The sequence below is a fragment of the Panicum hallii genome, chromosome 3, assembly GCF_002211085.1.
Source record: "Panicum hallii strain FIL2 chromosome 3, PHallii_v3.1, whole genome shotgun sequence".
In the NCBI taxonomy this organism is placed as follows: Eukaryota; Viridiplantae; Streptophyta; class Magnoliopsida; order Poales; family Poaceae; genus Panicum; species Panicum hallii.
Window position 1 is genome coordinate 16673762 of NC_038044.1, and position 15743 is coordinate 16689504.

The window sequence follows — 15743 nt, forward strand, 5'->3', positions numbered from 1 at the left end:
GAGTATGTTAAACCATCCAAGATCAAAATAACAGCTTCCAGTTAGTACAAAGAAAGGGTCAGTTTTCAATATGAAAAATGACCAATTTTCGGAAGCAATTTTTACCACAATTTCAAATGGACACTATTCAACTGTGCAAGGTGATCCACGCTCTCAAGAATCGAGAGTTCAACTTTAACAGGCCTGAAACAGATACATAAAGATTTGTCATAGTCTTACATCTCAAGGTTTATTACTTTGACCTGAACAAAAAAGGTTGATTACTTTGACAGATAAAATTCTGAAATAGGTAAACCATAAAATTCTGAAATATGTAGGGATTTGGTGGCTGGATGTTCTTTTGTTTCTGTGAACCTGTTGCAAGGGAGAGCCCTCCGTGCTCTGGTGTTGTCTTAGGACTACACTCATTGGCAAGTCACTGGAAAGCCAAGTAGTGTCACTGTCTGAGAAACGCTCTATGCCGGTATTGAACTCTTTAATTTCGTTACTTTCATAAGTAAGGAGATCCAGGCGTGGTCCCTGCTGTGGAAAAACAACCTCCAAACTAAAGAACTAATATTAAAAATGAAACAATCTGTCATATGAGTTTTGAGACTGAATATTAGAATAGATTGCAACGGATGGGATAGAGAGAGAAATTTGAAGTAAAAGGAACACTAAGAGTAGAGCACAAAAGGGTCAAACAAACAAAGCAAAAGCATTCTTAATTTTGTTCTTTGATTGAATTCTTTGGGGACTTGACTCTTTATTCAGGATGTCCTAAAAAACTCTTCACTTCCGATTTGCATTCCAAAATAACTTTAGTGGCCACAAATCAAAGGCTCTACCAAGTAGACGTCATTCATATGTGGGACCTGGACCTACATTTCAGTGACAGGAATCATTCTTGAACAAATTCCCAAAATTGAGTGTTCTTCGGGACTTTGAAAGGATCGGTAGACATGATAACAGAAAAATTTTGGAAGGGTGATATCCCACTGATAACCGCAAAGGAATTAGAAACATATTTTGCTGGAAGAGTTAGCTCTTGTTTCACTTGAGGTACCACGGAAACCATGCAATGGCTATCACGAAATATACATCGGTAATACTAATTTCAACAGATCTGAGAATCATACTTCAGAAGTTTGTTCATTGATTAATCCAAGCACGTGAACGGGTGACTAGCTGGATTGGTTAGGTGGCCTCAGTAGCACTCCTCAGGTCCTGAATTTGAGTCCCGGTGGGAGTGAATTTTAGGCTGGGTTAAGAAAATCCCCTCGCCTGCCTACACGCCAAAGCACATGGAAAATAGGTCCCGGCTCGCTCTCACACGGGTTACAATACGGGCAACGGCACCCTTGTGTTAGGGTAGGGCAGGGGTTCGGGGGTTTTCTTGGCCTGCGTGAGAATATCTTCTCCTTAGTCAATGCCCGGGGCCGTCATATCCCCCATAGGTCAAGTTTTTTTATTATTAATCCGAGCACCACAAGACCTCGTGGTTTCTGGAGAAGCAATTCATATGAATACTGCAGTTGCAAATAAGGTTAAATAATTGCTGGTTTTTGTTTTCTAAATAGCAATATTGGAGCTCCCAGGAGAGGGGGGAGGGGGGGGGGGGGGGGCAATGGCGCGCTGACAAAACGTGAAAGCTTCAGCTAGGAAACACTGAACTTGTTCTTGTTTAAAATCCATAACATGGATCAGCTATAGCACCCAATATAATAATATCTTACTGTCCAACAAACACAAACTGAAATAGCACTTACATTTTCATGAAATGTCCATAAGATGAAGGAACCGAAGGAAGAATAGAAACAAACCCGAAGGTGCTCATTCTCCTGTGTCAAAACACTTACAGTATGTAGCAGATTGTAGGTTGAACTTGAAAGCTTAACGTAGATGCATGATAAAGCATTATATGCATTTTTTATGCATTGAGCAATATTTTATCCCCATAAAAGTAATAAATCTAAGTAAAAGAGCATGGTGAGCTAACAAGCATAATTCAAAAGGATAGATTAAACAACAAGGAATTGGAAATGCAGGTACCTGGCATAATTTAATTTAAATTTATATGAAGAGAGGACACTTTCCAGCTCCTGGAGATCCTTTGAGTGCATCACTTCATGATCCGCTCGAAACGTTGGATAGCCATCTTAATCAATGTACCAACTCATTATAGTATCATGTGTAAACTCACGGATTTCAAACAGAAAATTCAAATGCATTTTTCTATAGAAATCTATTAGCAAAACACCTCTAGTTTACAAAGATATGAATCAGTAACTGTTAAAGAGTAAGAACAGTTGATAGTTAATGTTATATTGATGTGAGATTCTAAAGTCAGCAATTCTGACAATGAAATTAGCTGAAACAGCAAGAACATTACCGAAGCTAGTAATGCAAGTCTATCAAAGTATACCAAAAATTAAAGAAAGGTATAACAGATGAAAGAATCAGGCAGAATACCATTACAGGATCCAGTGCATGACACGAATTTCAAGGCAAATATACATGCTTGAGAAGAAGAATAGGCAGCATCTGTTGATCAAACAACAAGTGGCAACAAGATCTTTGCAAGATCAATATCCAAAATTATCACAAAAATACATTCATCATACAAGCAAATGCATGATTATCCTATATTGTAGGTTTGCAGCACCAGGCCAAGACTGGCCAATCCATGTCCTCTGTATACAGATATGCTCAACGAATGGGTGGATGGATGAACATGGAGCATTGTTCCATGTTCACCGCATCTTCAGGTACAGAAAGGGACAGCTGATGTTTGCAGAACGTAATAAGGTCAAAATCACGTCGATGGCGAGCAATGAAGAAATTTGACTAGATTATTTCTCAGAGACATCAGAAACTTATTGGTTTCCTCACATTCATCCGGGTAATTCTATCATGTCATTACCCGTGAAATTGGCGCAAACAAGGTAACAACAGTACTAGTATGACAACAGGAGAGCAACAAAACTTGAGAGCACGCTGAGAGCTGCTATGCTCTGCTTTTCTTGTTCTTTTCCTTCGTTAGAACTAGAATGATGAGATCTTGGCAGCTTATTAGCATCATGTCGCATCACCAGCTTAATTCTTTTTGTCCATCACAGTGATGGTGCCATCCTTGTTGGCGACGATGACAGTGGTGGCCATGCTGAGGAACATGCCATGCTCAACAACGCCAGTGATCCGGAGGAGTTGGTCGCTGATGTTGTGGAGGTCGCCACGGATGCCATCCTCAAAGAACATCTCCACGATGTAGTTGCCGTTGTCAGTCACGAACGGTGTGTCCTCTTCGGCATCTTTCCTGACCATCCTGAGCCTGGCGTGGAAGCCAGGCAATCCATCGAACACCTTGCGGATGAGGCCCAGCGTGTGGGGCGCGCCGAAGGGGATGACCTCGACGGGCACCGCGCCCGTACACCCGAGGCGGGGCACCAGCTTGGACTCGTCGACGATGACAACGAATTTCTCACCAGCCCCCTCGATCATCTTCTCCCGGAGCAACGAGCCGCCGCGGCCCTTGACTAGGTTGAGGTCCGGGTCCACCTCGTCGGCGCCGTCGATGGAGAGGTGGATCCTGGAGGGCCCGCCGTCGCCCCCGAGCGGAAGGAGCGGGATCCCGACGCGGGTCGCGTGGAGCTCCGTCTTGAGGGAGGTGGGCACGCCCGCCACGCCCGGGAGCGCGCCCGCGCGGAGGAGGTCGCCCAGGCGGTCCAGCGCGTGCGCCGCCGTGGAACCCGTGCCGAGCCCCAGCGCCATGCCGGGCTCCACGAACTCCACCGCGCGGTGCGCCGCCACGCGCTTCAAGTCCTCCTGCGTCAGCTTCACGGACGGCGGCGGCGAGGCGGCGGCGCCGCCCATGTGCGCCGCCACGCGCTTCAAGTCCTCCTGCGCCAGCTTCATGGACGGTGGCGGCGAGGTGGCGGCGCTGCCCATGGCGACGGTGGTGGATGGAGGGGTTTCGGTGGCGCGGCGGGTAGATTGGGAACGGGAGGCGGCGGCGCGGCGGAGGGTTTTTGAGGAGGGGGAGGATGGGATATTTATTAAGGTCGGAAAGGGAGAATGGGAGGCGGGAAAGAGAGGGCAGGGAATCAGAGGCAGTCAGCTGGCCGCTGGTGGACGCGTCGGCCACTGGAAGGCATTGGAATGTGTGTACCAATAATATGGCTCTCCTAGTGGTGGAGTAGATCAATTTACAAATCAGTGGCTCTTGAAAATAATACAAAATAGGAGTAAAAGTGTTCGAGGAAGTCATCTCAGTCTAAGATTAGGCATTTGGTTGAGAACTAAGTTTGATGTACATGTACATCCTTGCCTAAGGCTACTACAATTAGTCACCCCGTATTTTTGTAGGGGAAAAGATTATCACCAATCTTTGACAATCTTAGGTAATAAAATTCAGTTAGCACAAGTGAGCTATGTGGCCAAGAAGTCAGGCCAACTAAGTTGTGTGAGGAATTAAAAACTGGCTAGAAAAACTGTGTCTGACTAAGATTCGTGGCAACCTTAGAATATGATTCAAACATACATTTAGTTTGCAAATTTGGATTTCTAAACTACGTACATTTAGTTTGCAGATTTTAATTTCTAAACTTACTAAATGGTTCACTCGATTTGCATATTTATATTTACGATTACAGGGAATACATGAAAACAATAGATAAGTGCTTGATACATATGCGGCGTGCTACAGTTTTTGCTTAAGGTGCTAGTTCATTTTTTTTGGCACAAGTGTGGTGCCGAAATTTGGCGTCCAAGCTTCGGCGGCGCCACAGCCGTGGCATGGCAAATTGGCAATCCATAGCCTGCAACCAAGCAGGCCCTATGAAAAGCGGGGCGCGTGCATGATTCATGGCGTTTCGACAGAGGCCACGCATGAAGGCCCGACGGGATGGTCCATGCTGCCGGCGGGACGCCCGCATAGCAACGTGGTTCATGCTTTTCATTTGACCTGAGCTTGAGCACCTGTTGGTACATCGTGTGGAGATGGTCTTCGTCTCTTCGAGGACGACGTCCGCGGCGACCTGCGCGACATCAGTGACGACCACCTCCTCCGCATCACCATTATCAAAAAAAAGAAAGTTCCTCCGGATCACCGGCAGTCCGGCACAGTCGAGCACGGCATGTTCCTCGGATGGGCCTGCGACGAGAATGATTTTGGAGTTTCTGTAGTGTTGGCCTGTTGGGCCGTTGCCCGTTGGAAGTTGGAATGGGCCTTCAGTTCAGCGTCTCCTTACCAAACTCTTCTTCTTCCTCTGCGTCACCCTCTTCTATACTCGGCGGAGCTGTGCGGCCGTCCGCATCGAGCCCGCGTCTCCCGTCGATGGGCGAGTTGCTCAGGCGAGTGGGGCCCGCCGCAGCCGCATCCGCGTGCGGATGACACGATTCTTGCAGAGCGTCCCCCGCGGGAGGGCGATGAGGTTAGGTCCCCTTCGCTTGTTCCGCATTGGCGAAACCTCCTGTAAGCCTATAATATCGACCTTATGCCCTTGTCAATGTCGACCAACAGTGGCGCGCGGGTCATTTTTTTTTCTGATCTCTGGTCATAAATATATATGTTACTACGAATTATTCGCCTAAAAAATGTTCGTGTGAAAAAAATAATAATGCGAAATAGCAACGTGATCCAAGAATCGTTCAAGGATTTATTATCCCACCGTTGAAAGAGGGGTGAGGATGTGCTCTAAATAATTAACCGTGTTACCAATGATGCAGTGCCAATGTGCCGTCCATACGGCTGCTAGACATGCACTGTTATACTAGTAAATTGTTGGAGCAAGTGCCTGCTCCACCACATCCGGTCCAGATTTTCAGGGCCCAAAGAGTCAACAACACCCACTAGTAACCTGCCCAGTTCTTCGTCGATTGCCTTCCTCCAAGCTCTTTCTTCCACTCTTGCCTTTCTCTTCCTGCCCAAAGATGGCTGAGTCCTTTGTTCTCAACACTGGCGCAAGAATTCCATCGGTTGGCCTTGGCACATGGCAAATAGAGCCTGAAGCTGTGTGCAACACCATCTATGCTGCTGTCAAGGTCCCTTCTGGTTGCTATAGTTATAGTTCTGCCTCCTGATTTCCGTTTGGAACGAGAGTTTCTCCAGATTGCCGTCGTTACTTTTTTTCTTCCCCTATGAAGCTTTGCCTTGTAATGTTGAGGTGCATTATCTTTGTTTTGTCTTAAAGCATTGGATCTCTAGAATGAGCTATCTAATCAGAAAGTCTTGTGATCAAGTTACCAAGTTGTCCATGTAATTAGTTTCATCTGTTCTGTGTGTAAGTGTGTGTGGGTGGTGTTGTACGGGTTTCTAAACCCCTTCTTTTTTCGTCTTAATATAATGATACACAGCTTCAGATGACAACTAATTCTGCCGCTTGCTCGACTTGTATTCGGACCGTTTCTCTTTTTAATACAATGACACACAGTTCTCCTGTATCTTTGAGAGAAGGTTCTCAAAGTTTTGCCGAATGAGCTGACCCACCAGGCTCAACTACTCCGTGTCCAGCCACGGACGTTCAGAATGTCTTCATCGCATTTGGTGATTCCAAGTCCACTATACAATTTAATATTTTGTTGGCAGTTTGTTGATTTGTTCTTATAGAAGTAGGTATCTTCATCTTGCCATGCTCCAGCAACGAAAGCTACTTGCAATTTATACTCTCTGTTCAGTTTATGCCCATCACCAAGCTCAGAGACCAGCCACGGACGTTCAGAATGTCTTCATCGCATTTGGTGAGTCCAAGTCCACTATACAATTTAATATTTTGTTGGCAGTTTGTTGATTTGTTCTTATAGAAGTAGGTATCTTCATCTGCCATGCTCCAGCAACGAAAGCTACTTGCAATTTATACTCTCTGTTCAGTTTATGCCCATCACCAAGCTCAGAGACCAGCCACGGACGTTCAGAATGTCTTCATCGCATTTGGTGAGTGCAAGTCCACTATACAATTTAATATTTTGTTGGTAGTTTGTTGATTTGTTCTTATAGAAGTAGGTATCTTCATCTTGCCATGCTCCAGCAACGAAAGCTACTTGCAATTTATACTCTCTGTTCAGTTTATGCCCATCACCAAGCTCAGTTTGGTCTCTGGAGAGCGTAGATGGCCAAGTCCTTCATCCTAAACACCAGTGCCGCTATCCCATCAGTGGGCCTTGGCACATGGCAAATATCACCAGGTGTCGTTGAAGATGCCATTCGTGCTGCTATCCAGGTCTTATCACTTCTTGCTTATGTTTAAATCAATTTCTGATGGTCTTTTTCTCTTTTGTTTGCTTCCTTGTAATTGTGGATTCACTTGAATACACCAATTCATTATTGCTCAGCTTGAGGTTTCCTTTGGTTCATCATCTAGTTATACCAATAGGTTAACAGAAACTGTGAAAGCAAAAGGCTTAGTTGCACTGAGCCCTTGACTAACGTGTGCCAATTTTTAGTGAACATGAACGGAAGGCATTGAATATCAGGTTTTACGTACATAGCGTCATATGGGCTTCTTCTATGTGGATCTGATGTTTCTACTTGTGACAAAGCAGGCAGGTTATCATCATATTGATTGTTCTCCACAATATGGTAATCAGAAAGAGGTAATTACTTTTTAGCTTGACACAGTTTATACCAATGTAGAAAAAAAGTAATATCACACAAATGGTGTAAGAATCTTTGCAATTATGACCAGAGTGCCAGACAAATTATTCATTTATTCGTTCATTGCAAGATCCTCAGTCCTCTACAGTGGAAACAGTCATTATGACTTGTTTGGCAGGTCGGTTTTGCCCTGAAGAAACTATTTGAGGAGGGTATATTTAAGCGGGAAGATTTATTCATCACCTCTAAGCTGTGGTATTTTTTTAACTTGATAACCCAATTGCCATGATACCAAGAGGATTCTATTAGATGTTGTGAAATTTTCAGGTGCACTTATCATGATCCAGAAGATGTTCCCGAGGCAATTGATAACACGCTGCAGGATCTGCAGCTTGAGTACTTAGATCTTTACCTAGTAAGTTAAATAGTAATATTTGCATTTGCAGAACGGATTCTTCTTCTGAAAACAGCTTAAATTGTGACGCTCCTCATTTCCCCCACAATATTTCACTGATCCTTCATAGGTCCATGGTCCAGTTCGTGCAAAGAAAGGAACTAGGTTGAGTGTCGAAAATATCCTCAAGCCTGATATCCCTGCTACATGGAAAGCAATGGAGAAACTGTACAGTTCAGGCAAAGCTCATGCCATTGGCGTGAGCAATTTCTCCTGCAAGAAGCTGGAGGACTTGCTCGCTGTCGCATGTGTACCACCAGCAGTCAACCAGGTGGAGTGCCACCCAGTTTGGCAACAAGAGAAGCTCCGCAAGCTTTGCCAGTCAAAGGGCATCCATCTATCTGTAAGTTTCACTCCTTATTCAGATCATTTGTAGAATCTGATCACAATTCTTTTCCTGTTTCTTTTGATCAGCTCGACAACTGCTTCCTTGGTTCTGAATGCTTGTGTTCTTGCAGGCATATGCACCACTAGGTTCACCGGGATCACCAGGAAATGATGGACCGAATGTCCTTAGCCACCCCACAGTCATTTCCATTGCCGATAAGCTGCAGAAAACTCCTGCTCAGGTTGCCCTTCGCTGGGGCATTCAGATGGGACAGAGTGTGCTCCCGAAGAGTGACAACAAGGCGTGGACGAGGGAGAACATTGACCTGTTTGGTTGGTGCATCCCTGACCAGCTGATGGCAAAGTTCTCCGAGATCGAGCAGGCATGTTTGCATATCTTTTGGTTTGTCCTAATCAGTTGGTAGCTGAAACCATGCCTATTTTGACTGCAAAACCAACACAGGTCAGGCTCTTCAAGTATGAGTTCGTGACTCATCCGACGAGCTTTTACAAGTCCGTGGAGGATTTCTGGGATGGCGAAGTCTGAAGTGACCAATGTGTTTCTCTGGTGCTTCAAATGCTACGAGATTCTTCCTTCCATACACAAAGTCTACTCTTGTTGGTTGGAGTGCTTTGCATAATCGCCAGATGGACCATTCATCCTTTATTTTATATATAATCAGGATCATTCATCTTTGTCACCTCCTCGATGGAGTGCTGACCGGAACGAAAAGTTTGTAGTCTGTCATGCGTTTCCATGTTATGTACCCATGTCCATTTCTGCCTCAAAGATAGAAGACTGTGAAGTACGCAATGGCTTGTCCAGCTGGGGCTCCCAGGAACTCGGGAATTTTAAACCTTTTTTACTATTTAATTAAACAACCCGCTCGGAGAATAAATTTCTAAAAATAATTTTTTGGTCACACCAGAGTGGTTATTTTAAAACGAATTGGATCCATCCTTTGTATTCGTATTTATATTACAAAAAAATGAACATCATTTGGAAATGTTTTCGCCTGGAGTCCTAGACATCGTATGTGTTCAATTCGGGCCGCCGGAGTACAATGGACGGCCCAACAACCCGGCGACCTGGGTTTGGGAACCCTCGCTGAACCCCGGCGAACGCCGATGGCCATCTCCTCCGGCCTCCGCCGCGCGCCCTGGGCGGCGGCGCGCGGTCTCCTCGCGTCCAGGAGCGGCTGGCGTGTCCAGCCTCCCCAGACCCAACCCCAACGCGCCGAGTGCTCCGCTCTTCTCTCTTCCATCTCCGCCCCGCAGCCGGGCGCCGCCGCCGACGCCCAGCTTCTCCGGGTCATAAACTATGAGATCTCCTGCGCGCAGCAGGACTGCAAGAAACGCGACTGGGTATGCGACCCTGCCATTTCTTTATTTCCTCTCGTCTTTTACGTTTTTCCCTCACAGTTAGTGATCGGATACACAAATGACAAGCCAAAGCTCCAGCTGCAAATTTTCCGTATTTTGAAAGATGCGGGAGACATGGTTTTGCTAGAAATTCTGTGCATGGTAGCACCTTATTTTTCTTTTGCAATTGATGGTTATGTGTAGATTGCATATGGGCCTGTGGCAAAATGTTTCGGGTAGGATTAGAGCTGTCAGTGAAAGGTACCATCTTTGTTTTCTGGGGATGTAATGTTTCATTTTGTTCTATCAGACAAAGGAATTAGGGGAAGGGTTCCCCTTTGAGATCCAGGACAAGGAGGGTACCAATAGGATAACTCTCACCAGGAGAGATCGGAAGGAGCGAATTGAAGTGGAGGTGTTCTTGCCGAACCCTTCTGATAGCATGGAGCAGAATGGTGAGCAAGAGGACCGGGTTGAAGGTGACAACTGCCAGGGACAAGCCAGAAATGCTGCTGCAAATCAGTACTATATCCCGCTGGTGGTGAAAATTCACAAAGGGCCAGCTTCATGGCTGGAGATTAGTTGTAGATCTTACCCTGATGAACTCACCATTGAGAGTTTGGCATTTGGACCGAGGGATAAGTCTGTTGATTCGTCAGATGTTGAAGCTAAGATAAGGTGAGCATTGATGCTTGTATCGTTGTACTGTAGTGTTTTGTGTTTTTTGTAGTGTTATACTGATCATGGCCATATATTCTTCTGCAGTAATCTTCCTGAGGAATTTCAGCAAGCATTCTATTCCTACTTGAAAAGTAGAGCCATTTCGTCAGATGTCACCAACTTCTTGCATGCATACATGATAAACAAAGAATGCCATGAGTACTTGGCTTGGCTGAGAAAACTTAAGGGTTTGATGAAACGATAAATGAAGTGCAGCAGAAGTTCCTTACTTTTACACAGTTTTGGACAAAATTCCTTTCATCAGTTCTTGAGGCTGTTTTTCAGTGGCACTGTGATGTCTGAGATAAGAATTGAGGTGAGGAGATACACTGCTATAAAATTTACCATTTGCGCCATGTATGTGAATGTTGGTGTCCTTTGCTGCATAGGCTGCGCTATGGATTCAGTTTTGATCAAATATAGATTGTCTTTGGACTATTACATATGTTCCTTGAATTAGAAAGGTTTCATCCATGCCATATCTGTTAGAGTCCAATCCTAGCGAAAATTGTCATTCACGCGTCTGCGTGCTTTTATAGGAGACTTGTGGGCAGGACGGCCCATTATACAAGAAATGAGTCCAAACACAAGCCTGTGAGATTCTGTGCTCATAGTATACCAGGAAAAAAAATGCGAACTCCTGTAGACGCATTCTTTGTTGGTGCCTGCAAAATCAACTCTGTGGCGCCAGTTAAGGCCTTTTGAATGCCTAATGTTATCTTTGGTGATATAGAAAGGCAAACCATCAAATTGAAATCCGTATGTTGCCCTTCAGGTTTGATTAAATGAATGGGAAGTGGCCATCCTAATAGATCAATGTCCCGATACTTGTACACAATTCTGCATTTCTGCTGTGTCCTTCGTTGGTGGTGGTGGTGGACTGGTGGTGTGTGCTGGGACAGTGCCACTGTTAGTGCCTGTAACAACAAGCTGCCTCCTAAGGTGGGATCAGCGTTGAAGATGAATGCAGCTTATACGAGTTCTGTTGCTGCATGTCCGCAATTGTGCACGTTAGTACAATTTTGGGTGGCCGTTGCTTCAACTATACTTTTGTCAAGCTAGAGAAAAAAAGAGAGAGACCATATCCAGTTTTTCAGCTTGTGCACGGAAAGCATCCAACGAAATTAGTTGATGGCAAATTATATGCCAGTTGGTCAGTTGGATGTTAGAAAACCGCATGGGATGCACAGGTACACAAATAGTATACTTAAAAATCACGAGATCCTGGTATCCAAGAAAGAATTGTACAAAGCAGATGTGCAAAACTGCGCTTTCTCACTGGGCAGCGTGGGAAGAATTTCAGGTGCAAATTTAGGTGCCAAACTCAGTAAACTCTGTAAGGCACGCAGTAGAATCTGTTCACTACACGAGAGAGAGAGAGAGAGAGAGAGAGAGAGAGAGAGAGATTGCAAATAGGACAATGCCTAAGGCTTAACAATCTAGGGTCAATATGTATGTCAAGTTGTTGAGTAAAACTTGTCCGCCTTGCCCTTTCAAAAGATGTTTGCCAAAACAAGCCGTGTACAAAGAGCACATCAAGTCACCTGCCAAAATCAACAGAAGTCAGAATCATGAGCCTCAGTTAAGCTATGTCATGGATGTAGAATACAGCAGTGTAAATAAAAGAGCCTGACCTTTGCAAAATCATCAAGAAAACCTCAGGCAAAAAAGAAAACTTTGATGAACAGTGCCAGAGCAAACTGCAGCACTGATGCACTAGCTATCAAAACCATCAGATCAGCTCCTTCTGTGCATTCCTTCAAGTTTAAAGCGATGAACCAAGATGATGCACCACCAGCAAGAGCAATGATGACCCACCGAAGAAATTCCACAGGAATAAGCAAAAGTACCTGAAGCAAACAAAATAATGTTCACAACCATGATAACATTATGGATGCTTTACTATGAGAGAATTGTTCTAAGAACCATATAATTGCAGCAAAGAGAAAAAAATTCCTACCTATCTCATTGATTGTAAAAAATTGCATATTCTTGCCAGTGATATAAATAAGAAAAGAAATGGATGGAACTAGAATACTTACAGATGCAGGTATGAAGACAAATAGAGAATAGCCCCACATACACCAAAATCGAACAAGACTTGGGCGTGATCCAAAATACTGAAACAGGAAAAAGAAGATGGCAGGCACAATGATAGCATAACCATACATGACTGATGCTGCCCAATTGAAATAACCAACATCAAAGTTCCATATGACCGGATCCTTTTTCTTTTGCATCAGATAAGTAGCAAAGTTACCCAATGCAGCTAGCATGAATATCAGAGTAGTTGTGATCCATAAAGGCCCATACCTGCAGAAATTTAGTACGAGTCATGACATAAATGCAGATAAAGTACAAAAGGTAAAGATTTTAAAGAAAATTTAGTTAGATAGTAGCTCAAGTATGCACAATTTTGGATCAAACTTCCTTCAAAAAACTGATTTGTACAGTTCTCCTAAAACTATGCTTGCGGCAAAAAAAAAACATCTGCTAGGATCTATATAGTGGTGCTTTTACACTATATTTTTGTGTCCTGTTGTAAGAATCCTGAAATATCCTATCCGAAATACCATCTCATGCTATTATCACTCAGCAAGATAACATTGACATGTTAAAGCAGATTTCTTAGTATAATCCATTATTCGAAAATTCAAATTCATTTCTTGTTTCAAATATTCACTTTAGGTGTAGTGTACCATATCTCAACAGATTGGCATAATTTTTCTACCGCGTCTACTGATTTCGCCATATCGTCATTTTCCTTTTCTTTGAAACCAGGATTCCTTGTATAATTTCATCCATCTCTTAGGTTCTTTTAGAAAATTATCGCTCATTAAACATTCTTTGTCACATAATTCCATATTAGTTGCATGAAATTATCCAGTAGAAATAATGACATCAAAACAACAAAGGTAACTAAGGGGCATTTTTTTTATTTTTAGAAATTGAGGCAGATTGATTGGGTCCAATTGGAATAAGAGAAACTTACATGTCAGGATTAGCATCAATCTTCCTGTAAAAACCATCCATTGGATAAACTGAGCTGACGAGCCTGTCAACTACAACATCAGTATCAACATTGAAGTATGGGGCATAAGATGCGACATTGAAGTATCCTTTCCAATTTGCTTGGTTTTCTACATCTCCATCTGCAAAAGCAAAGAGAGACTTCAACACGGAACAATGCACGTGCAAATACAAAACCGTAATTCTATTCGATATCCAGCATTAAGCAAATTCCTTCATTTATACTCGCAAAACAAAACAGTGCGAGGGATCAAAATCCAAAGTAATAAAAGAAATAATAAAATGGCACGCTGGTGCTTTGCTTCAAGTTGAGATGGTTAGAAGATCACGGTTGCATGTTACAATCTTCTCAAAAACTAAAAAAAAATACAAAACATGTACTAGCACGAGCAATGGGCAGCACTGTTGCATCAATGTGCAAGATCACTGTTACTGTGCTTCATGCCTTCATGCAACAGTTAGGATGCTCAGTGACTTACTAGTATTCAAGTAAAAGTTGCTGCACACTGGTGCTTTGCTTCAAGTTGAGATGGTTAGAAGATCATGGTTACATGTTGCAGTCCTCTCAAAAACTTAAGAGATATACAAACATGTACTAGGCATGAGTAATGGGCATCACTGTTTCATCAATGTGCAAGATCACTGTTATTGTGCTTCACGCAACATTTAGGATGCCCCGTGACTTAACAGTTGCTCTCAACTATCAATCACCATCTACAAGATACAAGGTACAATGCAAGAATCTAAATATTTGGCTGCTGCTACAGTATCCTTCAAAATGGCCCCAAAAACAAAGCAGGACAGAACTAATGTTGCCGCATTCGAGAGAAAATTCATGTAGACACAATATATTCATTCAAAATTTCTGACATATGGGACAATGTAGCACATCGAATAATTCTTCATAAATTCCCCTTGCCCGTTTCAGTAGCTTTGACATTCAAATATAACCACACATCACAGCCAACTAGCGCCATAATGTTCCCAGTATTCTAAAGATAAAAATCTGATACCCTGTCCCGATTGTGCACACATAGCTAGACCGATTCGAAACTAAAACAAATTTCAGAACATGGTCACAATTAACTGCGAGATTAGTTACCTGCTGGGGCGCCTGGTGGCCGATACCCTCCTCCATTACCACCAGGAGCAGGCGGGAACTCCTGCAACCGCGAGGTGGCGCCTGCATCTACAAACGAAAAACATTATTAGTGGAAATTACAACAGCCGCAACACATGCGCACACGAATTCACGCCACGCCACGCCAGAACCTTGGGCGGCGGGGGCGGCGGGCTTCCTGTCGTCTTGCGTCACAGCCTGCGGAAACAAACCAGCCCAGATCAACGACTAGCCCTGACGAAACGAGAAACGCCAATAGGCGAGTAGGGATCGCGTCGGTACGGGGACGGAGCCGAGGAGGTGGCTGGTGGGGAGGTTGGCGTAGCCCTCCTCCATGGCCGGTGGCGTCGTCGCGTTCGGTCCCTCTCTCTCAGCAGCTGCGCATGGCCGCGCGGCTCGCGTTCGCCGGAGACGGGATGGGGATCGGGGGTGTCGGGTTGGGGGAGAGGGGAAAGGGGGCCAAAGGACTCTGCCGTGGAAGAGGGCAACTCGTCGTCGAACGGCCTCGTGCTCGGTGTTGTTGCTTCGGAACGAAGGCGGCCACGAGGCTGGTGTACAATGGCGACATCGGCCCAACTAGCAAGAGGCCCACCAAGCATTGGAAGGAGTTTTTCCGTGCTCACTGCGAGAAATAATGGCTACAAAAGGATTTTACTGTGCCACAGGTATCCATCCTCTCTTAAAAAACTTTCTGAAAAAAGGCATCTGATTTTTTTCCATTTAAGAGTAGGCTTGTGTTAAGTATAACAAATATTTACTTGTGGAAACATAAAGTCTCTAACAAGAAACGGTCTTATAAAAATCAATCTTGAAAACAATAGTTCTGGTATATTCATTCCGTTCTGGTATATTCATTCCATCTTAAATTATTAGTAGTTTTAGAATTTCTAAATAAATAGTCTTTATTATGTATTTATATACGTTATGTTTGGATGTATAGTCAAATTTATGTCTATAGAAAAGCTAAAACGACTAATAATTTAGAATGGAGGGAGTATATTAATAAAATAATTTAGAATGGAGGAAGTACATTGCTCTCTTTTAGGCAGAAAAAGGTATCATTCTCAAAGATTGAACCTCACGCTCATCATTTAGTAGTCAGGTACGTGATTTACAGAATTTTGGTGTAATTTTTCAAAAAGGCAAATTCATATAGGATT

At 43.9% G+C, this 15743-nt stretch overlaps 4 protein-coding genes across 11 annotated transcripts; 2 read left to right on the plus strand and 2 right to left on the minus strand.

Moving 5' to 3' along the window:
* Window positions 1–2813: 2813 nt before the first annotated feature.
* Window positions 2814–4049, minus strand: LOC112884124 (probable ribose-5-phosphate isomerase 2). The gene has a single exon (XM_025949464.1). The coding sequence runs from the start codon at window positions 3925–3927 to the stop codon at window positions 3076–3078; it is 852 nt and encodes a 283-aa protein (XP_025805249.1). The 5' UTR covers window positions 3928–4049; the 3' UTR covers window positions 2814–3075.
* Window positions 4050–5271: 1222 nt separating this feature from the next.
* LOC112884123 (NADPH-dependent aldo-keto reductase, chloroplastic-like) lies at window positions 5272–9212 on the plus strand. Of its 7 annotated transcripts, XM_025949456.1 has the most exons (10): window positions 5272–6523; window positions 6618–6717; window positions 6781–6910; window positions 6974–7196; window positions 7519–7569; window positions 7749–7825; window positions 7898–7985; window positions 8095–8367; window positions 8483–8734; window positions 8815–9212. In XM_025949456.1, the coding sequence occupies exons 4-10, from the start codon at window positions 7086–7088 to the stop codon at window positions 8896–8898; spliced, it is 936 nt and encodes a 311-aa protein (XP_025805241.1). In that variant the 5' UTR covers window positions 5272–6523; window positions 6618–6717; window positions 6781–6910; window positions 6974–7085; the 3' UTR covers window positions 8899–9212. The 7 variants fall into 7 exon arrangements, with proteins under 7 accessions (XP_025805241.1, XP_025805246.1, XP_025805244.1 ...); XM_025949461.1 differs by lacking the exons at window positions 6618–6717; window positions 6781–6910 and having other exon boundaries at window positions 7042–7196; XM_025949459.1 differs by lacking the exons at window positions 5272–6523; window positions 6618–6717 and having other exon boundaries at window positions 6803–6910; window positions 7042–7196.
* Window positions 9213–9408: 196 nt separating this feature from the next.
* LOC112887241 (uncharacterized protein At2g39795, mitochondrial-like) lies at window positions 9409–10789 on the plus strand. The gene is made up of 3 exons (XM_025953367.1): window positions 9409–9716; window positions 10024–10391; window positions 10479–10789. Exons 1-3 carry the CDS (start codon window positions 9480–9482, stop codon window positions 10636–10638), a joined length of 765 nt encoding a protein of 254 aa, XP_025809152.1. The 5' UTR covers window positions 9409–9479; the 3' UTR covers window positions 10639–10789.
* Window positions 10790–11624: 835 nt separating this feature from the next.
* Window positions 11625–15097, minus strand: LOC112883874 (protein YIPF1 homolog). Of its 2 annotated transcripts, none has more exons than XM_025949131.1 (7): window positions 14866–15097; window positions 14736–14781; window positions 14566–14646; window positions 13426–13585; window positions 12476–12746; window positions 12068–12283; window positions 11625–11977 (listed from the first exon to the last, which is right to left on the minus strand). In XM_025949131.1, exons 1-6 carry the CDS (start codon window positions 14917–14919, stop codon window positions 12092–12094), a joined length of 804 nt encoding a protein of 267 aa, XP_025804916.1. In that variant the 5' UTR covers window positions 14920–15097; the 3' UTR covers window positions 11625–11977; window positions 12068–12091. The 2 variants fall into 2 exon arrangements, with proteins under 2 accessions (XP_025804916.1, XP_025804914.1); XM_025949129.1 differs by having other exon boundaries at window positions 14566–14652; window positions 14866–15096.
* Window positions 15098–15743: the final 646 nt, after the last annotated feature.